Source organism: Diabrotica undecimpunctata, chromosome 9, assembly GCF_040954645.1.
Source record: "Diabrotica undecimpunctata isolate CICGRU chromosome 9, icDiaUnde3, whole genome shotgun sequence".
Taxonomy (NCBI): Eukaryota; Metazoa; Arthropoda; class Insecta; order Coleoptera; family Chrysomelidae; genus Diabrotica; species Diabrotica undecimpunctata.
Window position 1 is genome coordinate 37,586,466 of NC_092811.1, and position 22,906 is coordinate 37,609,371.

General features: G+C 32.5%; 1 protein-coding gene across 12 annotated transcripts in view; it reads right to left on the bottom strand.

Moving 5' to 3' along the window:
• Positions 1–22,906, bottom strand: part of da (transcription factor daughterless) — a 333,346-nt gene that overhangs the window by 132,292 nt on the left and 178,148 nt on the right. The window contains exons 1-2 of one of the 12 annotated variants that reach the window (XM_072543238.1): positions 14,756–14,836; positions 4,444–4,841 (exon numbers count right to left, since the gene is read on the bottom strand). The exons of 10 other annotated variants lie outside the window; for them this stretch is intronic. In XM_072543238.1, the coding sequence (XP_072399339.1) occupies positions 4,444–4,527 (84 nt within the window). In that variant the 5' untranslated portion in view covers positions 4,528–4,841; positions 14,756–14,836. Of the gene's footprint in view, positions 1–4,443; positions 4,842–14,674; positions 14,837–22,906 lie in introns of those variants that run through there. One more of the 12 variants, XM_072543237.1, reaches the window with a different exon arrangement.

A 22,906-nucleotide genomic window follows, 5' to 3' on the forward strand; every position in this document is an offset into this window, starting at 1 on the left:
AAAGTCGAGTCTCGTTCGATGTCCTCCACAAAAAGGGTAAAACGAATGTACAAATCAAAACCGACCTGGATGAAGTTTATGGTGAGGTTGCACCTTCGTTAGCAACAGTAAAATTTTGGAAAGCTGAATTAGTTCGTGGTCGTACGAACGTGGTCGAGTGTTTTTGATAATGAGCGTTCCGGGAGGCCAAATGAAGTCACCACGCCGGAAATGATCAACAAAGTCCATGACATGATTATGGCAGATCGTTGAATTAAGCTCCGCGAGTTAATAGTCGTCCTAAACATTTCCTACGAACACGTGCACATCATTCATCATCATTTGGACATGAAAAAGCTATCCGCGCGATGGGTGCCGCGTTTGCTGACAATCGCTCAAATGCAAAAACGTGTGACCACTTCGGAGACGCTTTTGGCGATGATACGGCGCGATCCAAAGGATTTTTTTTGCCGATTTATCATCGTTGTTGAAATCTGGGTGCATTATTACACACCGGAAACCAAAGAACAGTCGAAACAGTGGCGCAAACGCGGTGAAAGGCCGCCGAAGAAGGTAAAGAGTGCACATTCGGCCGGCAAAGTGATGGCGACTGTTTTCTGGGATGCAAAGAGCATCATCCACATCGACTACTTGGATAAAGGAAAAACAATCAATGGTGAGTACTACGCAGCATTATTGGATCGATTCGATGCCGAATTGCGTCGAAAACACTTCGGTTTGGAACGCAAAAAAGTGCTCTTTCATCAAGACCGGCTCCGGCTCACCGATCGGCCGTCGCCATGGCAAAATTACACGAATTGGGATACGAATTGGTTGAACCGTATTCCCCAGATCTTGCCGCCAGCGATTTTTTCCTGTTCCCAAACCTAAAAAATGGCTCGGAGGATGCCGTTTCGCAACAAATGATGAAGTCATCGCTGAAACTTCGGCCTATTTTGAAGAACTCTAGCAAAAGTACTATTCGGATGGTATAAAAAAAATTGGAACATCGTCTTACTACGTGTATCGAGCTAAAAAGGGATTATGTTGAGAAATAAATCGATTTAATTCCAAAAAACTTGTTTTTTCTATCAAAGGTTAGTTTTATAGTAATATACCCTCGTATGTAAACCGACCTACCGATTTGGTAGACCTCAAACAGAGAATTCGTTCTGAAATGCAACAAATTACACCAGTGATGTCAAACATAACCCAATCTTGGATACTGTCAATTAAACCAAGGAGCTCAATTCTAACATTTGTTGTAATTATGTTTTTCTTTTGTTTCTATTTGTTTATCTTTAATATGACTTGAAATGACTTCTTTAATAATTTTCTTTGTAAAACAAATTTGAATTAATTTTTAAAAAATACGTTTCCTTTACACTTTGTATACTGAAGTTTGAATGTGATGAGTTTGGTACGGTTGTACTCAGAAAATATGAGCTTTTAATTTTTTAGATAAAAATATGCCCTTTTTATTTAAAAAAATTATCGATGACGTCACATCTGCTAAGGTAGTGGGGGTAAAAGTTATCGTTTTTATACAAAAAGGTTCAAAACCAAAAATAAAAATCGACCTGTTTTAACTCTAAAAATAATTAAGTCATGAGATAATAGACCGTTTCCACACTTTGTGAATGAATAAAAAATTAATTTTCTTACAAAATTTATTTTTAAAAGATATTATTTTATACATAAATGTTTAAGATATCTATCATTTCATAACCTTTTCTACTAATAATAAAAAATAGTCCGGTAAAATAAGGATGCAACCTCGGAATGAAAGATAATAAGCTGAAAATTTGCATACGTCTTTATTTTGATGGTATAAAACTTACCTCAAAAGTCTCATATAATCACGTGTCCGCGACTTAAGATATTTAAGGTCAAAGGTCACGAAAATGAGTTTTCTGCAAATATCTCGTTTCCCTTACAATTTATGACATTTAAGGTAGTAAGAAAAATTGTAGAATGGAAAATTCTCTTCAATTTTTGTCTGAAGTACTTTTATGTACCTTCAACCCTTCTTAAGATAGAGCGCAAAGAGTGGGGGACCGCTTACCTGTGTATACGGTAACGCGAAGTCAGCCAGTAGGATTCAATAAATAATAAGTTATATAGTTAATTATTCACTTAAAATACTATTATTATCATTAAATTTTTAATATTTATTATTTAATAAACTATATTTATAGATATTAATTATTAAATATATATTTTTTATATAATATTTATTTTATTTTTAACAAACATACAATATTAAATGAAATATTTCAAATGAACTTTAATGATATTTTTAACAGCTGTATATACGATAAATTAAGATCAAGTGCAGAATTCAACAATAATCATTTTTATATTTAATTAAATACTGAAAAAATCATATTTATTATTTTTTTAAATTATATATTTATTTATTAATCCGATAATCGATTTATTAAAGTTACAAATATAATATATATTCTTTTATTATGTATGGTTAATATTTTTGTATTATTTTTCTTCTTCATCGTCTTCTTCTTCTTCCTCTGACTGCTCAATATCGGATTCATCATCATCATTCTCGTTTATTAAAGTATCAGAATAAAAATATTCAAGAATATCAAGTGCATATTCACTTTCTTCATTGAAATCATCTGAAGTTGATGAAGCGTTTAGACATGATTGTTCATTACACTGCCCACAAATTAAAGTACATTGCAATCTTGATTTCATGCATCCGCGATTAGAACCACAACCTTTCTTGCAATTGCAAAATATTGTATTCAGCAGTTCTTCTGGTGCTGGCGGTAATAATGTCGTTATTGGTTCCAGAAATTCATTTTGCATTACCCAGCCGAATTCTTGGGGTTCTAAATCATTTCCCAACCAAATTTGGGTCTGATAATAGACACGAATGATATGCTAACGAGCTGCTGCACTTGAAGGTGGAAGACTTGATAACTGTACTGGTTTGTTGAGTCTTGTTGATTTGATGAACTGTGTGTATCGAAAAGAGTCTATATCGTCTTCTGATATTGGAGCATTATACGCTGCTAAGAAAATACGTACTCCATTTTCAAATAATTCTTGTACAGAGCAGTTTTTTTGTTGAAATAGTTGAGGTATATTATATAAAATATATATTTTATAATTAATATCTATAAATATAGTTTATTAAATAATAAATAATAAAAATTTAATGATAATAATAGTATTTTAAGTGAATAATTAACTATATAACTTATTATTTATTGAATCCTACTGGCTGACTTCGCGTTACCGTATACACAGTACCACAGTACACAGTATGTACCAGGTTGAAGGTACATAAAAGTACTTGAGACAAAAATTGAAGAGAATTTTCCATTCTACAATTTTTCTTACCACCTTAAATGTCATAAAGTGTAAGGGAAACGAGATATTTGCAGAAAACTCATTTTCGTGACCTTTGACCTTAAATATCTTAAGTCGCGGACACGTGATTATATGAGACTTTTGAGGTAAGTTTTATACCATCAAAATAAAGACGTATGCAAATTTTCAGCTTATTATCTTTCATTCCGAGGTTTGCCCCCTTGTTTGCCTTTTACTGGATTAAAAGCTAAATTTTTCAAAATATATATTTATTTTAAATTGTTTAAACAAATTACTTGGTTAAATAAACAGTTCACAAATTAACTAATTGAATGTTTCTAATCTATGCAACGAGGCATCCCAAATAAAATAACATCAATTTTCGTTGATTAGAAACGGAGATATTTCGACTTTTATAAATTTGTATTTATGAATTCAGTTTTAAAAACAGTAAACCGAGAAATAAAAAGGGGCCTAACTCTTTACCAAAATTTTTTTAATCGTTAAATGGTGCAATTTGATAAAATAAGCCTTTCTCGTTAAGTTGGTGCTCTCAAAAATCTTTCTGGGATAAATGATTTCAATTTTGCAAGAACTGTTAAGTGAATACAATTTTTCTGGATGAATGGATGTGACATTATCCCTATTATTACGATAAAATTTTTTGTGCGTTTCTAGAAGTTATTAATAATTGTTCAAAAATTTAGTTTTGATGCAATTTTTGCAATAATTAAGCAATAAATTAACAAAAATAAAGAGAAATATAAGACTTACAATCAATTTATTTTAGCACAGACGACCGGTTTCGCATACTAAAATTTACTATGCATCCTCATATCTCCCGAACGGCAAAATAAATTTAAACTTAGGACTGTACGTGCTTAACTTTGTTTTAAATTTAAGAACAAGAGTTCGAAAAAATATAGAGTGTAATTTTGATGTAATTATAAATAAATATATAAGAGGCTTATAGAAATATCTTAAATGCTTTGAAAAAACGTACAGATTTGTTTTGTAATCTTATCAGTAATCCGTAGTCTAAATAAATATTATGCGGTAATTTATTTTTACCAGATAATGTATATTGGTTTATTACATATAATAACATACTTCTTCAACACTTACCCCACTGTCGGGATTACCGAATTGGCCGTACTTCCAAGAAGAGCTTAACTGGCCCCCAACATAACAATGTCTTTGGAAGTCCATCACGTCCCGCACAATCGAATCACAACAGTCTTTTGTTAGCAATAATCCATAACCTCAGTCACTTGGACAACTTCCGAAAGAAAGAAAAAAAAATTACCGTGAAAGGTGCAACCGACCGATTGGCATCTACTAGTCTAGCTGCAACGCATTTATTGTCAGTTAATTAATCGAGCACGAGAAGATTAGATTGTCGTAACAAAAGCAAAATGCAATTTGAAATGAAAACTAGTTATCCTTCGGATATTATTGTCTTCTAAGAAAAAAGAGAAGGAAACCGTGTATTAGTCGTCAAGACGTAATAGGCCAGGCGAGAGCTGCAATGAAAAAGTTACGCATATTCGGTCATATTTCACGTAGGTACTACAGTTTTGAATGCCACAAACATTATTTTGACTTAATATTAAATTAACGAGTTACTTTGCCATCTGTATTCGGTCAAAAATCATTGATAAAAAAATAATAATATATAAACTATAACAGATGGAAGAATAAATAACAAAGTATTATCAGGAGCCTTGATTTTATCGATTTATCGATTTTATCGATTAACCCTTAACAACAGAGATCCGGTATTTCTTACCGGTGGGCGATCTCAAAACGCGGATTTCGTGGTATCTGCACCTCTGCACCATTTACAATTTCATGTGTCTCAGTACGTCTCGGGCAGTTTGTATAAAGGCCGGTTTTCACGCTACGTTTTCTTGTACGTTTTGTGGGTCATATAAAACGTATGACAAAATCTACATTTTGTCCAGTGTATACACACTACGTTTTCCCTTCCGTTTTCATTCTCATTTCTAATTCTTGAAGAAGGGTCTTGAGTTGTGTGAAGTTTGTTTAGTGATTTTTTTTTATTATGAAGGAAACACGGCTGCTTTCTTTTATTTTTTCAACTATAACGATACTACAGCTGAGGAAAAAGGGGATGAAGAGGGAAAAGACAAGATGGTCAGGAGAGTGGGCTTCTAAAAAGAAGCCAGTATTCCCACGTCTCGTTACTAAAAGAACTGAGAGGAGAACCAGATGACTGGCGCAATTATTTGCGAATGGACACCTCAGCCTATTGTCAATTACTAGATTTGGTAACATCATACATATTGAAACAAGACACCTGCATGAGAAAAGCTATTACACCCCATGAAAGACACACAGCAACTCTCAGATATCTTGCAAAAGGACGCAGCCTCAAGGAGTTGGAGTTCACAACCATAATATCCAAACCAGCGTTAAGCCAAATAATTCCTGAAACCTGTAATGCAATCTACTTGGTTTTAAAACAGAACTACTTAAAAACTTTTATACAATTCAATAAATTCCCCGAGAAAATCGTGGATGCATTGCCGCAAATCTGACATTATTAGGCTTTTTTTGGAAAAAATGAGGCGAACTGCAGTGGAGCTAGTCCTCAACTGAGTCAAGATCGGACGACTTGTCTGAACATGTATTTTCACATAACGTTTTATCCTGTCAGTTCTCGCAAAACTATGCTTCTCCCATCATTTCTGCGATCCGACCTTGAATTTCATTTCGATTTAACAAGATGTACGTTTTGCTGTTTACATGCCACGTTTTAATGTATAGGATTTTTCCTATCCAATAAAATGTACAATAAGATGCAGCGTGAAAACCGGCCTTAACAGTGCTAATCAAAGCGGTGGGCGTGTATTGTGAATATTGTCTTTCGTAGCTCACATCAAAAATCTTAACCGGTAAAATTTACCGGAGGCCTGTTTTTAATTAGTCTTATATGGGCAAAATGTGAACTGTTTATAATATTTTTGTATTTTTAGGAAAAGAGTAAAGAAATGGACTCTGGAAGCCATCTTGAACCTTCAAAGAGGGTTAAATTTGGTGATAAAAATTTTGAGGAAATTTTGCAAATATAGAATGAGGAGATTGATTCTGGCGCAAGTGATGTGGATTCAGATGTAGGGTATTCACCAACAGACCATGATACTGAATCACCGTAGAAAGAAAAACCACTTATATTGGCATAATGTGCAAGACTCCGATATGTTTGCAATGCACGGTAAGAGTTTGCAAGGAATGTGCCACTTAATTTTTTTGACAATTTTACCTCTTGTTATGTCTTATGTATTGATAGATTTTCGTAAATGCTATTTTATGTTTCTTTAATGATTATATATTAGGTTTATTTGTTTAAAAAAATCTGAATTTTTGTTCATAGCATTTATGGCTGTTTGTTTCAATAGACCAAAAATGTTACCAAAATTATCCTTTAATAGATTCTTAGATATTCTTTAAAAATCTTTTATTTTATTACTAAAATCGCCCATTTTACCAGTTCTCCCATATCTAGACACTACAGAAAAATACATAATGCATTTTTTTTATTAACTTTATATTTGACTCCATTTTAAAATGACCGGTAAAAAATACCGGGGCTCTGTTGTTACGTGGTAATAATGGAATGTCTGTAGTTAAGGGTTAAGATGAATGGCAACTGTAGATATAGAAAAATTAAAAAGACAACGAGAAAAGGAAGAATAACCAAGATTTAAAACATTTTCTACATGTAGATTGTAAAAGAGAAGTGAATAATCACATATATTTTTTTGTATGTGTTAAAAGTGATTATAGACTTCTATGGGTAAAATTTAAGAGTAGTTTTAAGGAATATATAAAAACAAAATTAGTTTCTTAGTACTTAGACGATACCTAGTAAATTAGACGGGAAAAACCGTCTACCTGTTCTCAACGGTTTTGATAAACAAAATGTAAGGGATTAACGATCTCTTTTGTGTCTCGAATCGGTATAATTGAAATTTTGTAGAAAGTTAAATAATTAGGCCAGTGGTAGATTTGTTTATCTAGGAAAAAAATTTGAGAATGAGAAAATTTGAAAGTCATTTCTTGAGAACTAGGAATTTCGTATGATTTTGAAGGACAAAAAATGATTGGTTGGGAGAAGATGGGTGGAATGAGAATTTTGATTTAATTTAGACTTGAAAGACGAGATTTTGGTGATTTGTTGCTGACCTTAGAGAGAAAAACATCGAATCCTGAGAAGTGAACTGGTGCCGGCAGTTTTGAACGGTGTAAAAGTAATTTTGTAAGAGGTTAAAAACTGATAGCAATTATGGACTAGGAATGCTAATTGGGAGAAATTTGTAAGTATAAATAAGTTATTAAACATCGGGAGAACCATATACAAGGATAATTTGGCAGCCAAAAGAGATAGGAAGGATTGGTATTTGATCTGGATTCCGTGTAAGCAGAACAAAGGAAGAAGTTTTAGCTAGAGAGCTGTGATAAAAAAGGTCAGTTCAGGAAAATTTAGAATGAAAAATCAACGTTATATTTTCATACTTTTCAACCTGAATGTGTCGGAAAAAAAATCAAAAAACATTTCTCTAAAATTCAAAGTTCAATATTGTTAAAAATTTAGTTTGTGCAACTACTAAAATACTTTTCTAGCGCTAAGAAAAAGTTGTAATAATGAAAATGTGTTAGTACAAAATCGGAAAACTGCTGCAAATTTGGTATCTTCAAAACAATGGTGTAAAGAAAAACAGAATAGCTGTTTTTGTTTTTGCACAACAATTTTGCAATCCAGCCCTGTCCGCAAAAGCTAAAATCTTCCAAAATTGCTGCATTATAGAAATCGCCGATTGTTTTACTTGTTTTACAAGCGCCAATAAGTGAAAATAGGACATTTATTGACAGGACTATAATAGTCGTATTAAGTATTTCCTTTATTCAAATTTATTTTTCAAACTCTTTATAATTTAATATAACTATTGTACAATAATTATTATCTATGTATAAACATTTATTATTTTAATGGGAATAAGCCACAATTGAAGTTTAAAATAAGTTTAGTGATGTTTCAATTTCCACTTCGGAGATCGGAAAAGAGAACGATTTCCGAAGTGAAAATTAAAACGCCAAAAAACTTATTTTAATCTTCAATTGTGGCTTATTCCCATTCAAATTATAATTGCTTTAAGATCTCCTTATTCTTTAACCTCTTTATAAACAATTCTGCTTGTTCATTTGCGGATTAATACCTCTATGGAAGGTTGTCGCTCCATCTTTTGCGCGGCCCTCCGATACTTCTTCTGCCGATTGGTGACTTATCTCTTGCTATTTTGATGACACGGGTCTCATCCATTCTGCTTATATGGTTATTCCATTATTTTTTTCCATTTTGTGTCCACTTATTTATACACTGTACGTTATATTTTCTTCTAATGTCTTGTTGTTCTTCTAATTTCCTCTTTCTTCTTCTCAGTACTCTAATCTCTGCCGTTTCCAGTAGCCTTTGCGTTGGGCTGTGTCTGATCTTGTTTCTCAGGCGTATGTCATTATTGGTCTTACACTGGCTTTATAAATTGCCACAATTTGCTTTACGAGGCCACAAAAGAATTGGTGAACGCTTTAAGCGTACAAAAGTTGTTATTCTCGTTGTTGATAACCTCGTTGACTCTTCTATACATAAAAGAATCAGCCACATCAATCAATAACGAAGAATTCTTCACTTGAAAGTTTTCGAATTTTCCAAGTAGATTGTACAATTATTGTGCAAAAAAATGTATCATATTCTTTATACCATTGATTTAATTTCAAAATTTCTATACCAAACTTTCGCATTTTCCGATTTACTTAAGCAACTTTCGAAAATGTTATTTTTACAACTTTTGTCGTGAATTCTAATTTCTAAGCGCTGGAAATTTTTTTGACAACTCCTGAAAGAAAATTTAATTGTATTTGTATGCATTTTTGTCATAGATATAATAACTTCTGAGATACTAATAAATTCGAAGATAAAAGGAGTCAAAAATACAAATTTGTATCATGAGAGATCAACAGAATGGTCAAAATTAGAATTTATCAAGAAAATGCAACTGACTTTACATAGTTCATTCATAAAATGTGGAGAACACAAGTGTGGAAATATGGAAAGAAAAAAGAAATAGAAAAATAAATAAAAAAGAAATTAATATTGATTATATTGTGAACATAGTCCTAGACAAGTTCCAATGTAGTCTTCCTCAGTCCTAATCCCTTTTGGGATGTGGTGACACCATCAGGCCTTTACAGTTTTTTCACGATTTACCTCCATCTTTCCCTGTCCTGGACTAGTTGTTCATGTAACCAAGGGTTACATGAAACCCAACGGCTTGGAGATCTTCCCCTAGATCTATTTCCTTCAACTCTACCCTCGACTATCAGTTTTTCCATCGTATCTGTTCTTCTAGAAATGTAGCAATGTAGTACCACATTATTTTATCATTTGGCCATGTCCTGTGAAGGGATCTTCCGTTGTTCCTCCTGTTTCATCATTGATGCCTTCTATAAGTTTGAGATATAAGATCGATATAGAAAAGACAACAAAAGGCACAAAATTTGGTCATTATCATTTTCAAAACAAATAAATCACCAGAACACCGCATTACGAAATATCTCTCGTAGCGTAAATGCAAGTGGATTTTATCAGTGGACATCTAAAGTTTGATATGTAGATTAGGGAATCACAAACACACAAAATGGACAGCAACACATATTTAAAAAAGAGAAAGGACAAAACCAAATGTAGAAGGCGATGTTTAAAATAAAAGGACTTCGCAGCACATAATCAAAAGACGAAATAGAATCGAGCAAACACTAAAGTAAAATACTGGTGGATATGACCAAGAGCAAGTGGTATGATGGGTCAAAGCCGCAATAAAAGTCAGAAAAATTGACAAAATACATTAGAAAGCACAACAAGACTGGCGATCTGTTAAAATTTATCAACATTGAAATCAACTAACATATTTCGAATGCATGAAATCTTAAGAGAGGAAGATATAAAAAGAAGTATTTTTGAAATGTATATAATAATAGTTTCTTATCTGAACGATTTAGGCTTTAAGAAATCAATCGTGCTAAGTATACTCTCATGGCAGCTAAAAATTATCTTTACACGGTAAGTGATGAATACAACCACAAAAAACTGTCTCGAAAATTCGTTTAAAGTTAGTTTTCTTTAAATATCTGTATTTTTACTGCAATAAAATGTTACTTTCCTTGTCTTCAATACTTTGTAAATATTACAAATACATTTGGATAAAAATTCTAGGCTTTTTTAATGTTATAATAAATGCATGTACTTCTTCAATAAACACAGAAAATTTGATAAAATGGAATGAAGAACATTCAAAGAAAGGCTGTAAAGAAAGTTAAATTGAAGAAGCCGTTCCTTATCTTTTCGAAATAAACAAATGCATCATGTGAATTTCTGTAGAATGTTGAAGATTTTAGTGAAGGTTTTAATCACACATCATTTACATAATAAACGACATTTATAATAAGAAAATCACGTGATATGAAATATATAACTAAATAATTATTACATCCGATTCTTTTACCGGTTAATCTTATGATTTGCGATGAAATTACAATATAATGAGTCATGCTGTTGCAATTGAATATGATAGAATGTATGTTATTTGTAAAGATCAATCACATGCTTTCACTGCTTGCCCGACCTACGGATTTTATGTAATCCGATTAACTATAAACGACAAGAAACTGATAGATTAAAGAATCGCAAATCGAGAGAAGACCAAATAATAAATGAACTCGACAACTATACATTCTTATACAACTACTAACAGAATACGGGACGAATGGAGGAGTGTAATTACGCTAATCTCCTACAAGATATACAGTTGAGTCCATGGTTCTTTACCGGTGCGTCATTAATACCTGGTGAGATAAAACACTTACTTTTTATCTAGCATCATTGTCTTCCACGCATGAACGTAAAGACAAAGCAGTTACCGCCTGTTATTAAGTAAAGACACATGTTATTTTTATAAATGCTCTTGACTCAGTACATCGAAAAGAGATAGGTACAAAAAAGACGCTTGGGGACGTGTTCAGTTTTTAAGTACAATTTGTGATGTTTCTGGTTCGTTTATCTATGGCTGCCAGTTTGTTGAATTACACAAACAGTTGTTTTGACAACTAATTTTATATTGGAGTTTGGAATTTTATGGTAAGTGTATTTTATTTTGGGTACTTGTAGATGAATTGATACGTAAACATGGACACGAAGTGCTTAGATTGTCCCCTTATCACCCATATTTGAATGCTATCGAATTAGTATGGGCAGATTGCAAGACTTACTATATCACATATATTGGCAGAGATGGATATAGAGATAAACATGTTTTAAGTATGTGGAAGGAAGCAATTAAAAAGTGTAACGATGTCGCATGAGCAAAGTGTGTAGAACATACAAACTAATTGAACAGTGGTTTATTAGAGAAGAAAATATGTGTAATATTAATATCGAACCTGTAATAATTAACATCGGAGATAATAGTTCAGATTCTGAAGGTCATGAAAATGAAATATTAGAAACGAAAAACATACGTTAAAAATCTTGCAACAATATTAAAGTCTCTGCTGAACTATTTGCCATTATTCAGGCAATACAATTCGTCAATGAAAATAACATTTTTAATAGCCTAATAATTAGTGATTCATTGAGTTCATTATCCTCATTAAACAAACTGTTTACTAAACACCCTATTTTAAGTTTAATTAAGTCGGAACTCATGATATGCCAAAACAATCATCGAACTTTTCAGTTTTTTTGGACTCCTTCACATTGTGGAATAAAAGGAAATGAAAGAGCCGACAACGTTGCTAAACAAGCAATTGAGAAACCAATTTCATTGTCAATGTCTACTTATCACCACCTTGATGTCAAACAATATTTTAAAAAGAAAATATTGAACAAATGGCAGGAAACATGGGATGTCTCAAATTCTAACCTCAGATCCATAAAACAAACTGTCCTACCATGGAGGCTATCTATGAAAAGAAGAGATCAAGTTATCATCTCCAGACTACGAATAGGTCATACCATGATCACTCATGATTTCCTACTACAGAAGCAACCTAAACCTTTGTGTTACGCGTGTGATAGTGATCTAACAGTACATCACTTATAGTGGACTATCCGTTGTACGCATTTGAAAGACAATATGAACAGTTATCTACAACAATAAAAGACATTTTAAGTGAACATAGTGACCACAATCGTACCATACTTTTTTTGATTTCCTCAGGACTAATCAGCAAAATCTAATTGTATTCTTTGTTTTTTTTTTATATGTATGTTATTTGTAAAATCGACCATTGCTAATAACCCTTGTGGTTGAAGCAGTTTCAAATAAAAAAAAACAATATTAAAGTGAGTTTAATGTTTCATTCTTTAAATAATGTTACTGTTACCAATTACATCAACATAATATACAATATTATTGTATATTTAATTATATTTTTTTTTTATAAATTCTTTATTTACTTATTAATCACTAATAATATTAAAAGAATTTATTAAGATACTTCAAAAGTAGCTGTAATTCTACATCAAAATTTAAAGCAAAACTAACAGTTTACATTCTATTTATTTGATATAGTCAAATTTTATAATATAATTCGTGATCGAAGCAGTAACCACTTTCACTTGCTTTTGCGTGAAGTAAATTTCCGACTTCTTTCGTATGCTTCAAATGATGACGCACAGATAAAGAACCATGGACTCAACTGTAGGAAAGACTCTCTAATTATTATCGTGGTATAAATTGAATTAAACACAATACTCAAATTAACAAGAATAGCAACAAAAATTAATCAACAAATTAGCAGTTTAAAGAAAAACCTTCTGCGTCCAACAAATCGAAATATATCCGTATGATAAGGTTAAAGAAAGCATTTGACACGGTAGAAATAGGAAATATACAATAATTATATGATACAGGAAAATCAATAAATTTAGTAGACAATAGAGAATGTAGTGACAGTCACGTTGGTGGGAGATGCAATAATTTTTTTATGAAACAGGCATTATACAAGTCCGTTAATATTCAACTCATAGCATTGATAAAATAATAAAAAAAAAAGTATATAGACTATAATAAAAGAGAGGAGGAAGAAAATCCAGATAATATGTTAGACTGATAGTGTCAATAATACCGCAAAAATAAGATGACTTACAGAGAATAATTAAACATTTCGGCAATATGGTGCTTCTATACAACATGACAAATTATAAAAAAAACTAAAACGATAATTATCTGACCGGAATCGAGAAGATTTTAAATTGGTTATTATTAAGAAAATAATGGAACAAGTAGTGGAAGTGGAATATTTAGGAATCAAATTGTCTAGCTATGAAAAATTGAAAAAGAAATTAGAACAGCTGAATAAGGCGATAAGGCTAAATAAGTACATTGCAACAGAAACAAAAACTAGTATATATAAAACGACAATACGGACGATAAAGACAGAAGATGCAGAAAAAAAGGCAAGTACGACCAAAACTCAAACAGTACTGAAGAAATTAAGAACGGAATAAGAGCGACCTGCGGGATAGAAGATGTAAACCAGAGGACCAAAAACCTGAATGATATGAACCTGATATGAATCATCAGAATAAGAATATCAAAAACAGATCCATATGAATATCAAGATCAAGTGTATAAGAAAATGTCTAAGATATGTATTAGTACACATATTGCAATTATTAGTTACTTGATTTTAGTGAGTTTATTAGAATCAAAAGTGGATACAGATGTCACCTACTTTGGGATCGTTTCCAGGATAAGTGAATAGTAATATCAAGATTAAATGTAATGTCTAAGATATTAGTACACACATGGGAATTAGTTCCAGGATTTGAGTGAGTTTATTAGAATCAAAAGTGGATACAGATGTCAATTAATTTGAGATTGCTTCAAAGATAAGTGAATATAGTATAGATTGTTTATGATAATATTGTATTTTGGCAAAGACTTCTTTAACAGTCAAAATAGTAATAAAAAGTTAAATTTACGTATATTTTGGCTTTTAAACTCCTAACACACTTGTAAATTTTAATAACACACCTACATTGCCGGCCTGAAAACGAAAGCTCCGAAAGAAAATTATCACACATTTAAAAAATACATCTTTCCTGTATCTTCCTCAACTTACGACTTGGACAATAGGCCTATACGAAAACTCGAATTAATAATAAATAAGTAATTTAAATATAAAAAATTACACAATGATTATACAATATTTTAAAATTAGAAATTATGTAGTAAATACAAAAATATGACCGAAACTGTACAAAACTACTGGCCTAAAATAGTGAGTAGGACGGTAGTCAACTCCAACTATCACATTATTTAACACACACTATCCGACACTGGCGATAACTTACAATACTGGGCAAGTTTCTTTATACTTATTCGTTATCTATCGGACCTCGAATACGTTTAATAATAAACTGAACTCTCCGGGTATAGGATAGTAGATAGAAGGTAGAGTTTGGTTGTTCCCCACTTGCCGCCGCGGTTATTACAGTGTTGGGAGACGGTTTCATGAGGATCGCGAGACTGCTTGGCACTGTGCTGTGGACGCTTCGCGGTGGTGATGACGGCATTCGACGTGACACTCGAGCACGTGAGTTACTACTAGTTCGAGAGAGAAGAACAAGAAAGACCTTGGTTGTTTCAATTAAAGCCTCTTGGGAGAGTTTGAAAATGACCACGGAATTAGTTAAAAAATACCAACGATGCATTTAATGAACATTAATAGAAAATTAAACGTTTTCAATATACCGAGTGGTCCATTATTAATGAAACTGAAAATATAATTTTTCTTAATTACAGTAGGGATTATTAAAGATTATTGTCTATAATGGTATCAAACTTTTAAAAGGGATTAAACAAGTGATTAAAATATTAAATTAAATATTAGAGGCCAGAATTCATCATTAAAAATGAGAATAAGGCAGGCTTAAGAACAACAGAAGCATTATCTAGTGTGTCAATTCTATTTCAGAAATATACTGACATTAGTCATGACATTTACATCAGAGTGAACCACAACACATTAGAGAAAAGACAGTTAAGATTTGATTTCAGTATCGTGCTGCCATTATTTCGCTTATACGAACCTCTTCCCATATCAGTTAGCACACCTATGGCATTTGCAGTTTAAGTCGATTACCATAAACAAATTATACTCTGCATTTTTATTAATATTTATTAAAAACATTACCCTTATGGTTTTTTATTTATTTTCAACAATAACACAATTCACTAAACCCTATCTATGCATTCACTTACGTCAACATACGTTGATTTCTTTATAATTACGTTAAATCCAAGCCCAACCAGCAACCAAGAGGTTGCCCAAGCCATTAACAGGTTTAAGAAAAATAAATTACCAGGAACTGATCTTTGCAGTGCTATAAGAATGGTGGTGACGCCCTGTTACGAACACTACATAAACTTTTCTTTTTTGTCTGGCAAAATGATACCATGCCCTGTGAATGGTCTCAAAATACCAAGCCGGATTAATCAATAATTGACCAGATTCATCCAATAAGACAGATCCTTAAAAATATTAGGCTTTAACATTGAAACTCATCAATTATTCGTACGGCAGTGTCAAAAGAACAGTACTATACCAATCAATGCGTGAGTTTGGTATACAAGAAAAACTTATCTGATTAACGAGAATGACAATGTCTAACCTAAAAGCAAGTGTTAGAATAGAGGGAGAGAAACTCTTGAGATAAAGGATGGACTCAGACAAAGGGATACCCTGGCTTACCTCCTATTGCCTTGGAAAAGGCAGTGCGATATACACGAATTAGAGACGGCGCGGCGCGGCGGTACTAGTTACAATAGATCGATACAAATCTTAGCATACGCTGATTACATTGACATAATAAGGCGTAACAAGCGAGATGAGCAATAATTCCTAGCATTCTAATCATCAACGAAGACAAAGCCTAGTAAATGTTGGTTACTAAGGATCCTATAATAAATGAGGAACGGGAAATAATCTTTGAAAGTGAAAGACGAATAAAACTTACAATTAGGGCAAACAATAGACTGCAAGAACAAATATGTGTACTTAATATTATTATTTTATATATTTTGTCTCCAGCTATTGGGTCAAGATTTATAAATAAATTAAATAAAAATTTTTTGAACGGCACAAACATTAAAACACACACAATATATTAAAATTGTAACAGCCTTTTTGTTGTCATATTATTGAGGTTATGTTTGCTGAGGCTGGTCCTCACATATGGGGTAAAAACATGGACCACAATACAGAAGGATGAAAAACTTTTGGGAATATTCGAGCGTAAAATGTTCCGCAAAATTTTGGAGCTATAAACGATTAAGGACAGTGACGCAAAATATTATATCAACTCTAATGAACTAGACGTCGTAACTTTCAATAAAATACAGCGACTTAGATGAAGTGGACACATAATACAAAGGCAACACGATTGCTAAAAAGCTACGTGAGGAACACCTGTCGGAAGAAGAGGCAGAGGCCGACCGCGAATTAGGTGGTTAGATGGAATTGAGACCGACTTAGGAATAGTAAAAATCAGCAGGTGGCAACAGGTCGCCAGAAACTGAACAGAATGGCGACGAATCAAACCTGTACTAAATGACAATATTCAAAGAAAATATATTAATTTATTCACGGAATAACAACTTTTTACAAAATACATATACAGGTTTAAATAAAACCACTACATATCCTAATTGTGGCAATTATAAAATACCCTGCCATCTTATTGTTACAGGTTGATTATGTTCAAATTTTTAATGATCTTGTTTAGTATAGATTTTAACATATAGGATTTTTTTAATGAGTACTAATATAGTTTTCTTTATCGATAATTTTGCTGTTTCTAGAAAAAGCTCAGTATTCGTTGGACAGTTAACAGGTGAACATCGTTCGATAAATCTGTGCCGTGTCCTTAACTAGTGCTATTATCAAATTAATAGGTATTTAATTTGAAAATAAACCAACCGATCTTCAAAAAAGGTAGGATCTAATTATTTATTATTATGAGTGAATCGGGGGGTGGTGTTGAGCCACCCCAGAATAATATATCATCAATGGATACGGAAGACAAAAGGTATATTAATTTAAATAATAGATATAAAATAAATGATTCAGGGTATTATAATGTCTTTGTAGAATCTACAGACAAAAACTTGTCCCGTTTATCACCAGTACGTGTCGGTCATTATCTATTTAAAAACCAATATTTTAAACACGATGTACTAGACATTAAACCTGTTGGCAGAAATAAGGTAAAAGTAATTTTTAAAACTTATACTTGCGCAAATTCTTTAATTGAACATGAGCTTATTAAGGATAATAAACTTGTAGCGTATATTCCATCATTTTTTACTCAAAAGAAGGGAATTATTAGGGAAGTCGATACGTTTTTGGATGAAAAGTATATTTTAGAAAATATTGTTTCAGATAAAAACGTTGTCGAAGTAAAAAGGTTAAAACGGAAAATAATTGATTCGGATAATGAAACAATTCTTGTACCTCGCCAGATGGTCATTCTGACATTTGAAGGAAATAGCATTCCTAAGACTGTTAATTTAGACTTGGTTAGGTTTAATGTTGAACAATATATATATCCGGTTGTTCAGTGTTTTAATTGCTTTCGTTTCGGTCATACTGCTCGGCAATGCAAATCAACATCAAATCGTTGTAAAAAATGTAGTCAAACTCATAATAATAATGAAACATGCACTAACTCCCTATTTTGTTTACATTGCAACTCCACTGAACACAACTCACTCTCTAAACAGTGTCCTGCATTTAAACACCAATACAAAATAAAATCAATAATGGCTTTAGAAAACACTACCTTTAAAGAGGCAGAAACCATAGCTAACAATCCTTCATACGCCAAGGTAACTACAAATAATAGATTCGGTATCCTCAATACTATACAAAATTTCCCCGCCTTAACCCCTAACATCCCTGAAGGTACAAATCAAAATCAATCCTATGTACCTACCATTAAAAAAACAAGAAACAAGCGTAAAGCTATATCTCCTACTGCGATCAAAAACGCACCAACTTTCCCAAGATTTCCAAATGCTACAAACACCTCATCCCAACCTATAATCCCTAATCCCTACAGGGACGAGTTTATGGCGTATAAAGAAAAAATAGAATGTAAAATAATCAATGAAATTCCAGCCTTGATAGAAAATATCATCAAGAAAATTAACCCTAAAATATTTTTACCTAACTTACAAAAAAATACAAAAGAAGAAATTGAAAAAATGTTGAACAACCTAACAGATATTGAAAGCGATGGGGAACAACAGGACATTTAACATACTGCAGTGGAACTGTCAATCTATAAATAAACATAAACCTAGTTTACTTAATTATCTCGAGCACAATGTTGTTGATGTCATTCTGCTTAATGAAACATGGCTATCTAAAAATAAAAATTTTGGTTTAACAGGTTACAACGTTATCAGAAGCGATAGACCTGATGGTTACGGTGGTGTAGCCATCCTCATATCAAATAACCTTTGTTTTACTGAAATTAATGTAACGAAAAACTTTAATAAAGGTATTGAAACGTGTGCAGTTTTTATAGAACAAATTAAATTGGTAATCGTTTGTATTTATAAACCACCCAAAGTGATAGTCAATAATAGAGATTGGGAAAAGCTTTTAACTCAATTTAGTGGTAGGGTTGTCATTGGTGGGGACTTCAATGGACACCACAGTAGGTGGGGTTCCTTGAAGGATTCCGCTCAGGGCAAGTGTATAGTAGACGCGCTTGATAACAGTAATTTAGTTCTGCTAAACGACTGTAGACCGACCAAAGTAACAAGACCTAATGAACTTCCATCAATGGTGGATCTATCCCTTGTTACATCAAATCTAATTGGATATACCACATGGGATCCTGTTTCCGATACTCTGGGTTCAACTCACTTACCTATAGTAATCACCATCGACTTGGACTATCACCCATGTACAATAATTCCTTCATCCAAATGGAAAGAGTCTTCAGCAAACTGGAATATCTTTAAAGGCCATATAGAAAAAACATTATCCGAAAATATAACCGATAATATCACTTCAGCGGAACGTTTTGACTTCCTGTTAAAGACAATTGACGATGCTGCCTCATTTTCTATGAATATCAAAAATTCCTTTCAGCCAAAATCTCGAATTCCAGTCTGGTGGGATTATGAATGCAAAAATATGATCATTTCACGAAAAGTTGCATACAAAAGATACATTGAAGCATCAAATTTTGAAAACTATATTAAATACAAACAAATTCAAGCCAAAAGTAAACTCCTCTTTACAAACAAACAAAAAAGTTCGTGGATTAACTTTGTAAATACTTTAAACAAAAATACTCCCATCAGTAAAATTTGGAATTTTGTTAATAAACTAGTGAATAAAAATTACCGTACAAGACGATATCCCCTGCCAAATGAACTAATAGAAGAGTTGCTCGACAAATTTGCTCCGCCATATGTTGACCTTCCTATTCAGGATAACAATAAAACTAGTAAATACAATATTTTCCGGGAAAGTTTTGATATGATAGAATTTGAGGCTGCACTTAAGTCTTCAAAGTCCTCGGCTCCGGGGCGCGATCAAATTACTTATAACATAATATATGAATTACCTCTTATAGCTAAACAAAGTTTACTAACAATTTTCAACGATTGGCTTTTCAATGGAAGATATGTGGATCATATGAAAGAAATAGTTATTTGTTTAATTCTTAAACCTAATAAAGATAAAACACTCTCCTCTTCTTACAGACCGATATCATTAATGTCTTGCATATGCAAGACATTTGAAAGACTTATTAAGACTCGATTAGAATGGCTTGTAGAACATTATAGTATCCTTCCAAGTACACAATATGGATTTAGGGCTAGTGTTGGTACACTGGATGCAATATCACATTTAGTTACCGACATTCAAATAACGTTTTCCAGAAACAATTATCTTGCTTGTTTGTTTTTAGACCTAAAAGGGGCATATGATTCTGTTAATTTATCCATTTTACACAAAAAACTATATGATATAGGATTACCTCAAAATATAGCGACTAATATTGTTCATCTTTATAATAATCGTGTTATATATATTAAAGATCATTTAAACCAACTACACGGTCCTAGAATTGCTCATACAGGTCTACCACAAGGATCAGTTTTAAGTCCGTTATTGTTCAACATATTTTCAGCAAGTATTCATGGCATTTTTGACAACACAATCAATTGCATCCAATACGCTGATGACATATGCATCTATACAGAGCGTAACTCGTATACTGACTGCCTGGAGGCTCTGGAATCCATCATGCAAAACGTTAATAACTGGGTAAAAAATCATGGACTGACCATTTCCCCTGACAAATCAGCCACAATGATATTCACTAGACATAGGATTCGTACGCCTGACAAAATAAAGTTGTCTGGATATGATATACCTATTGTCAAAGAATACAAATATCTTGGCATTCTTCTTGATCCCAAACTCTTATGGTCAAAACATGTGGAATATATAAAAAGTAGGTGTGAAAAAGGTATTAATATTCTTAAATGTGTTACTAATCGAAGATGGGGTGCTGACCCTAAAGTTGCATTGATGTTTTACAGAGCCTACGTGCGATCTATTGTAGACTATGGTTGCATTCTGTATGGTGCCGCCAGTAACACAAACTTATTAACTGTAGACCGCATTCAGTTTAAATGTCTAAGAATATGCTTGGGCACCATGAAGTCTACTCCTTGCCCTGTACTACTTGCTGAAAGTAATGAAATACCTCTTCAAAATCGTCGAGAAATTATGGCAATTAAACATATCCTGAAGTTAAGACTAAATAATAATAATCTACTTAGTCAACTGTATGAGTTATCTATTGAAAACCTCTCAAATAAATACTGGCGCATAAAAAATTCTCCTCCACTTGCTGATGCTTTCTTAGAAACTAATGAGTATCCTAATATCTATGGCAAAGAAAAAAGATTACCAATATATAAAGCTAATTTTCAGGTAACATTAAATAAACCAAAAGTCATTATACCAAAGTACACAGAATCCCCACAAATAAACTTTGTCTTACTTAGATCCATATTGAGTGACTATAATGATCACGTAATAATGTATACCGATGGTTCCAAAAAAGAGGATGGTGCCACAGGTTGCGCTGTTTACATTCCACATAAAAGCGAATCTTTGAAAATTAAACTTCCATCACATTGTTCAATATACACTGCTGAAGCGGTAGCTATCGAAAAAGCATTAGATTGGCTAGATTCACACAATTTAAATAAAGCAGTAATATTATCAGATTCATTATCGGTCATTAAAGGATTAAACTCAGATATGACTCAACATAAAAGAAATAATATTCTTTGTGCTATTAAAAATAAAACATATAGTAAAGATATTACAGTTATTTGGGTTAAAAGTCACATTGGTATCGAGGGAAATGAACTGGTTGACCAGCTTGCTAAAGATGCGACCCATGTTGGACTCTATATTCCCATATTTACATTGGAGGACTTACAACAACATTATTATAACAAAATTTTTATAAATTGGAAAGAAAAATGGAAAAACATAGCAACGAATTCAAATAATCAATATTATACTATCCACCCTACCTTGCCACAAGATGTTGACTATATTTTCAAATATGCAATGCCAAAGAAGTTAACAGCCACAATTACACGACTGAAAACTAATCACGGTGCATTCCCAGCTCACTTGGCTAAGTTAAATATTATCCCTTCTGGGGTGTGCTCATGCGATAATATATCACAATGTGACATCAACCATATTCTTTTTAAGTGCGATAAACATAGGTATGAAACAGATCAGCTGTATTCAAAACTATCAGAACTTAAAATTCAGACTCCCATAAACATCACCCATTTACTCTCCTTAGATAGTAGAGAAGTATACGAACTAATATGTAACTTTTTATTTAAAGTTGGTTACACTATTTAAAATCTAATATCTTACATTACAATTCTGTGGCTAAAGGACTAGTTTCCAAGCCAACTCACCAAACACACACACACACACACACACATAGAAAAAGCTCATACATAAGCTTATTCACTATTTTCCTATTTCTTTATTTAGTTTCCTTAGGCATTTACATAAAAATCTGGTACTTACTTTAAGTAATTGGTATTCCAAGTATCATGTATCTTGTTGTTTTCATCAAGGACACCAAAATACAGATCCATAACTTACAAATACATTAGCACTAGAGTCGTAACTGCGAAATTTACTTACCTGAAACAAAAGACAATATTAGTAATATATATATACAGCTAATTATAACATATTAAAAAATAAGAACAGAATAAAATTAATTACGAATATAATATACTACTTTGAAGAAATTTAAAAAAAGGAGTAGCCGTCTCATCTGTGAATTAGACTGTGACGCATGGGGTTTGTCGACTAAGCCTTGACGGGGTCTGTTGACTTAGTCGAAAAATCCCGTCATGTACTA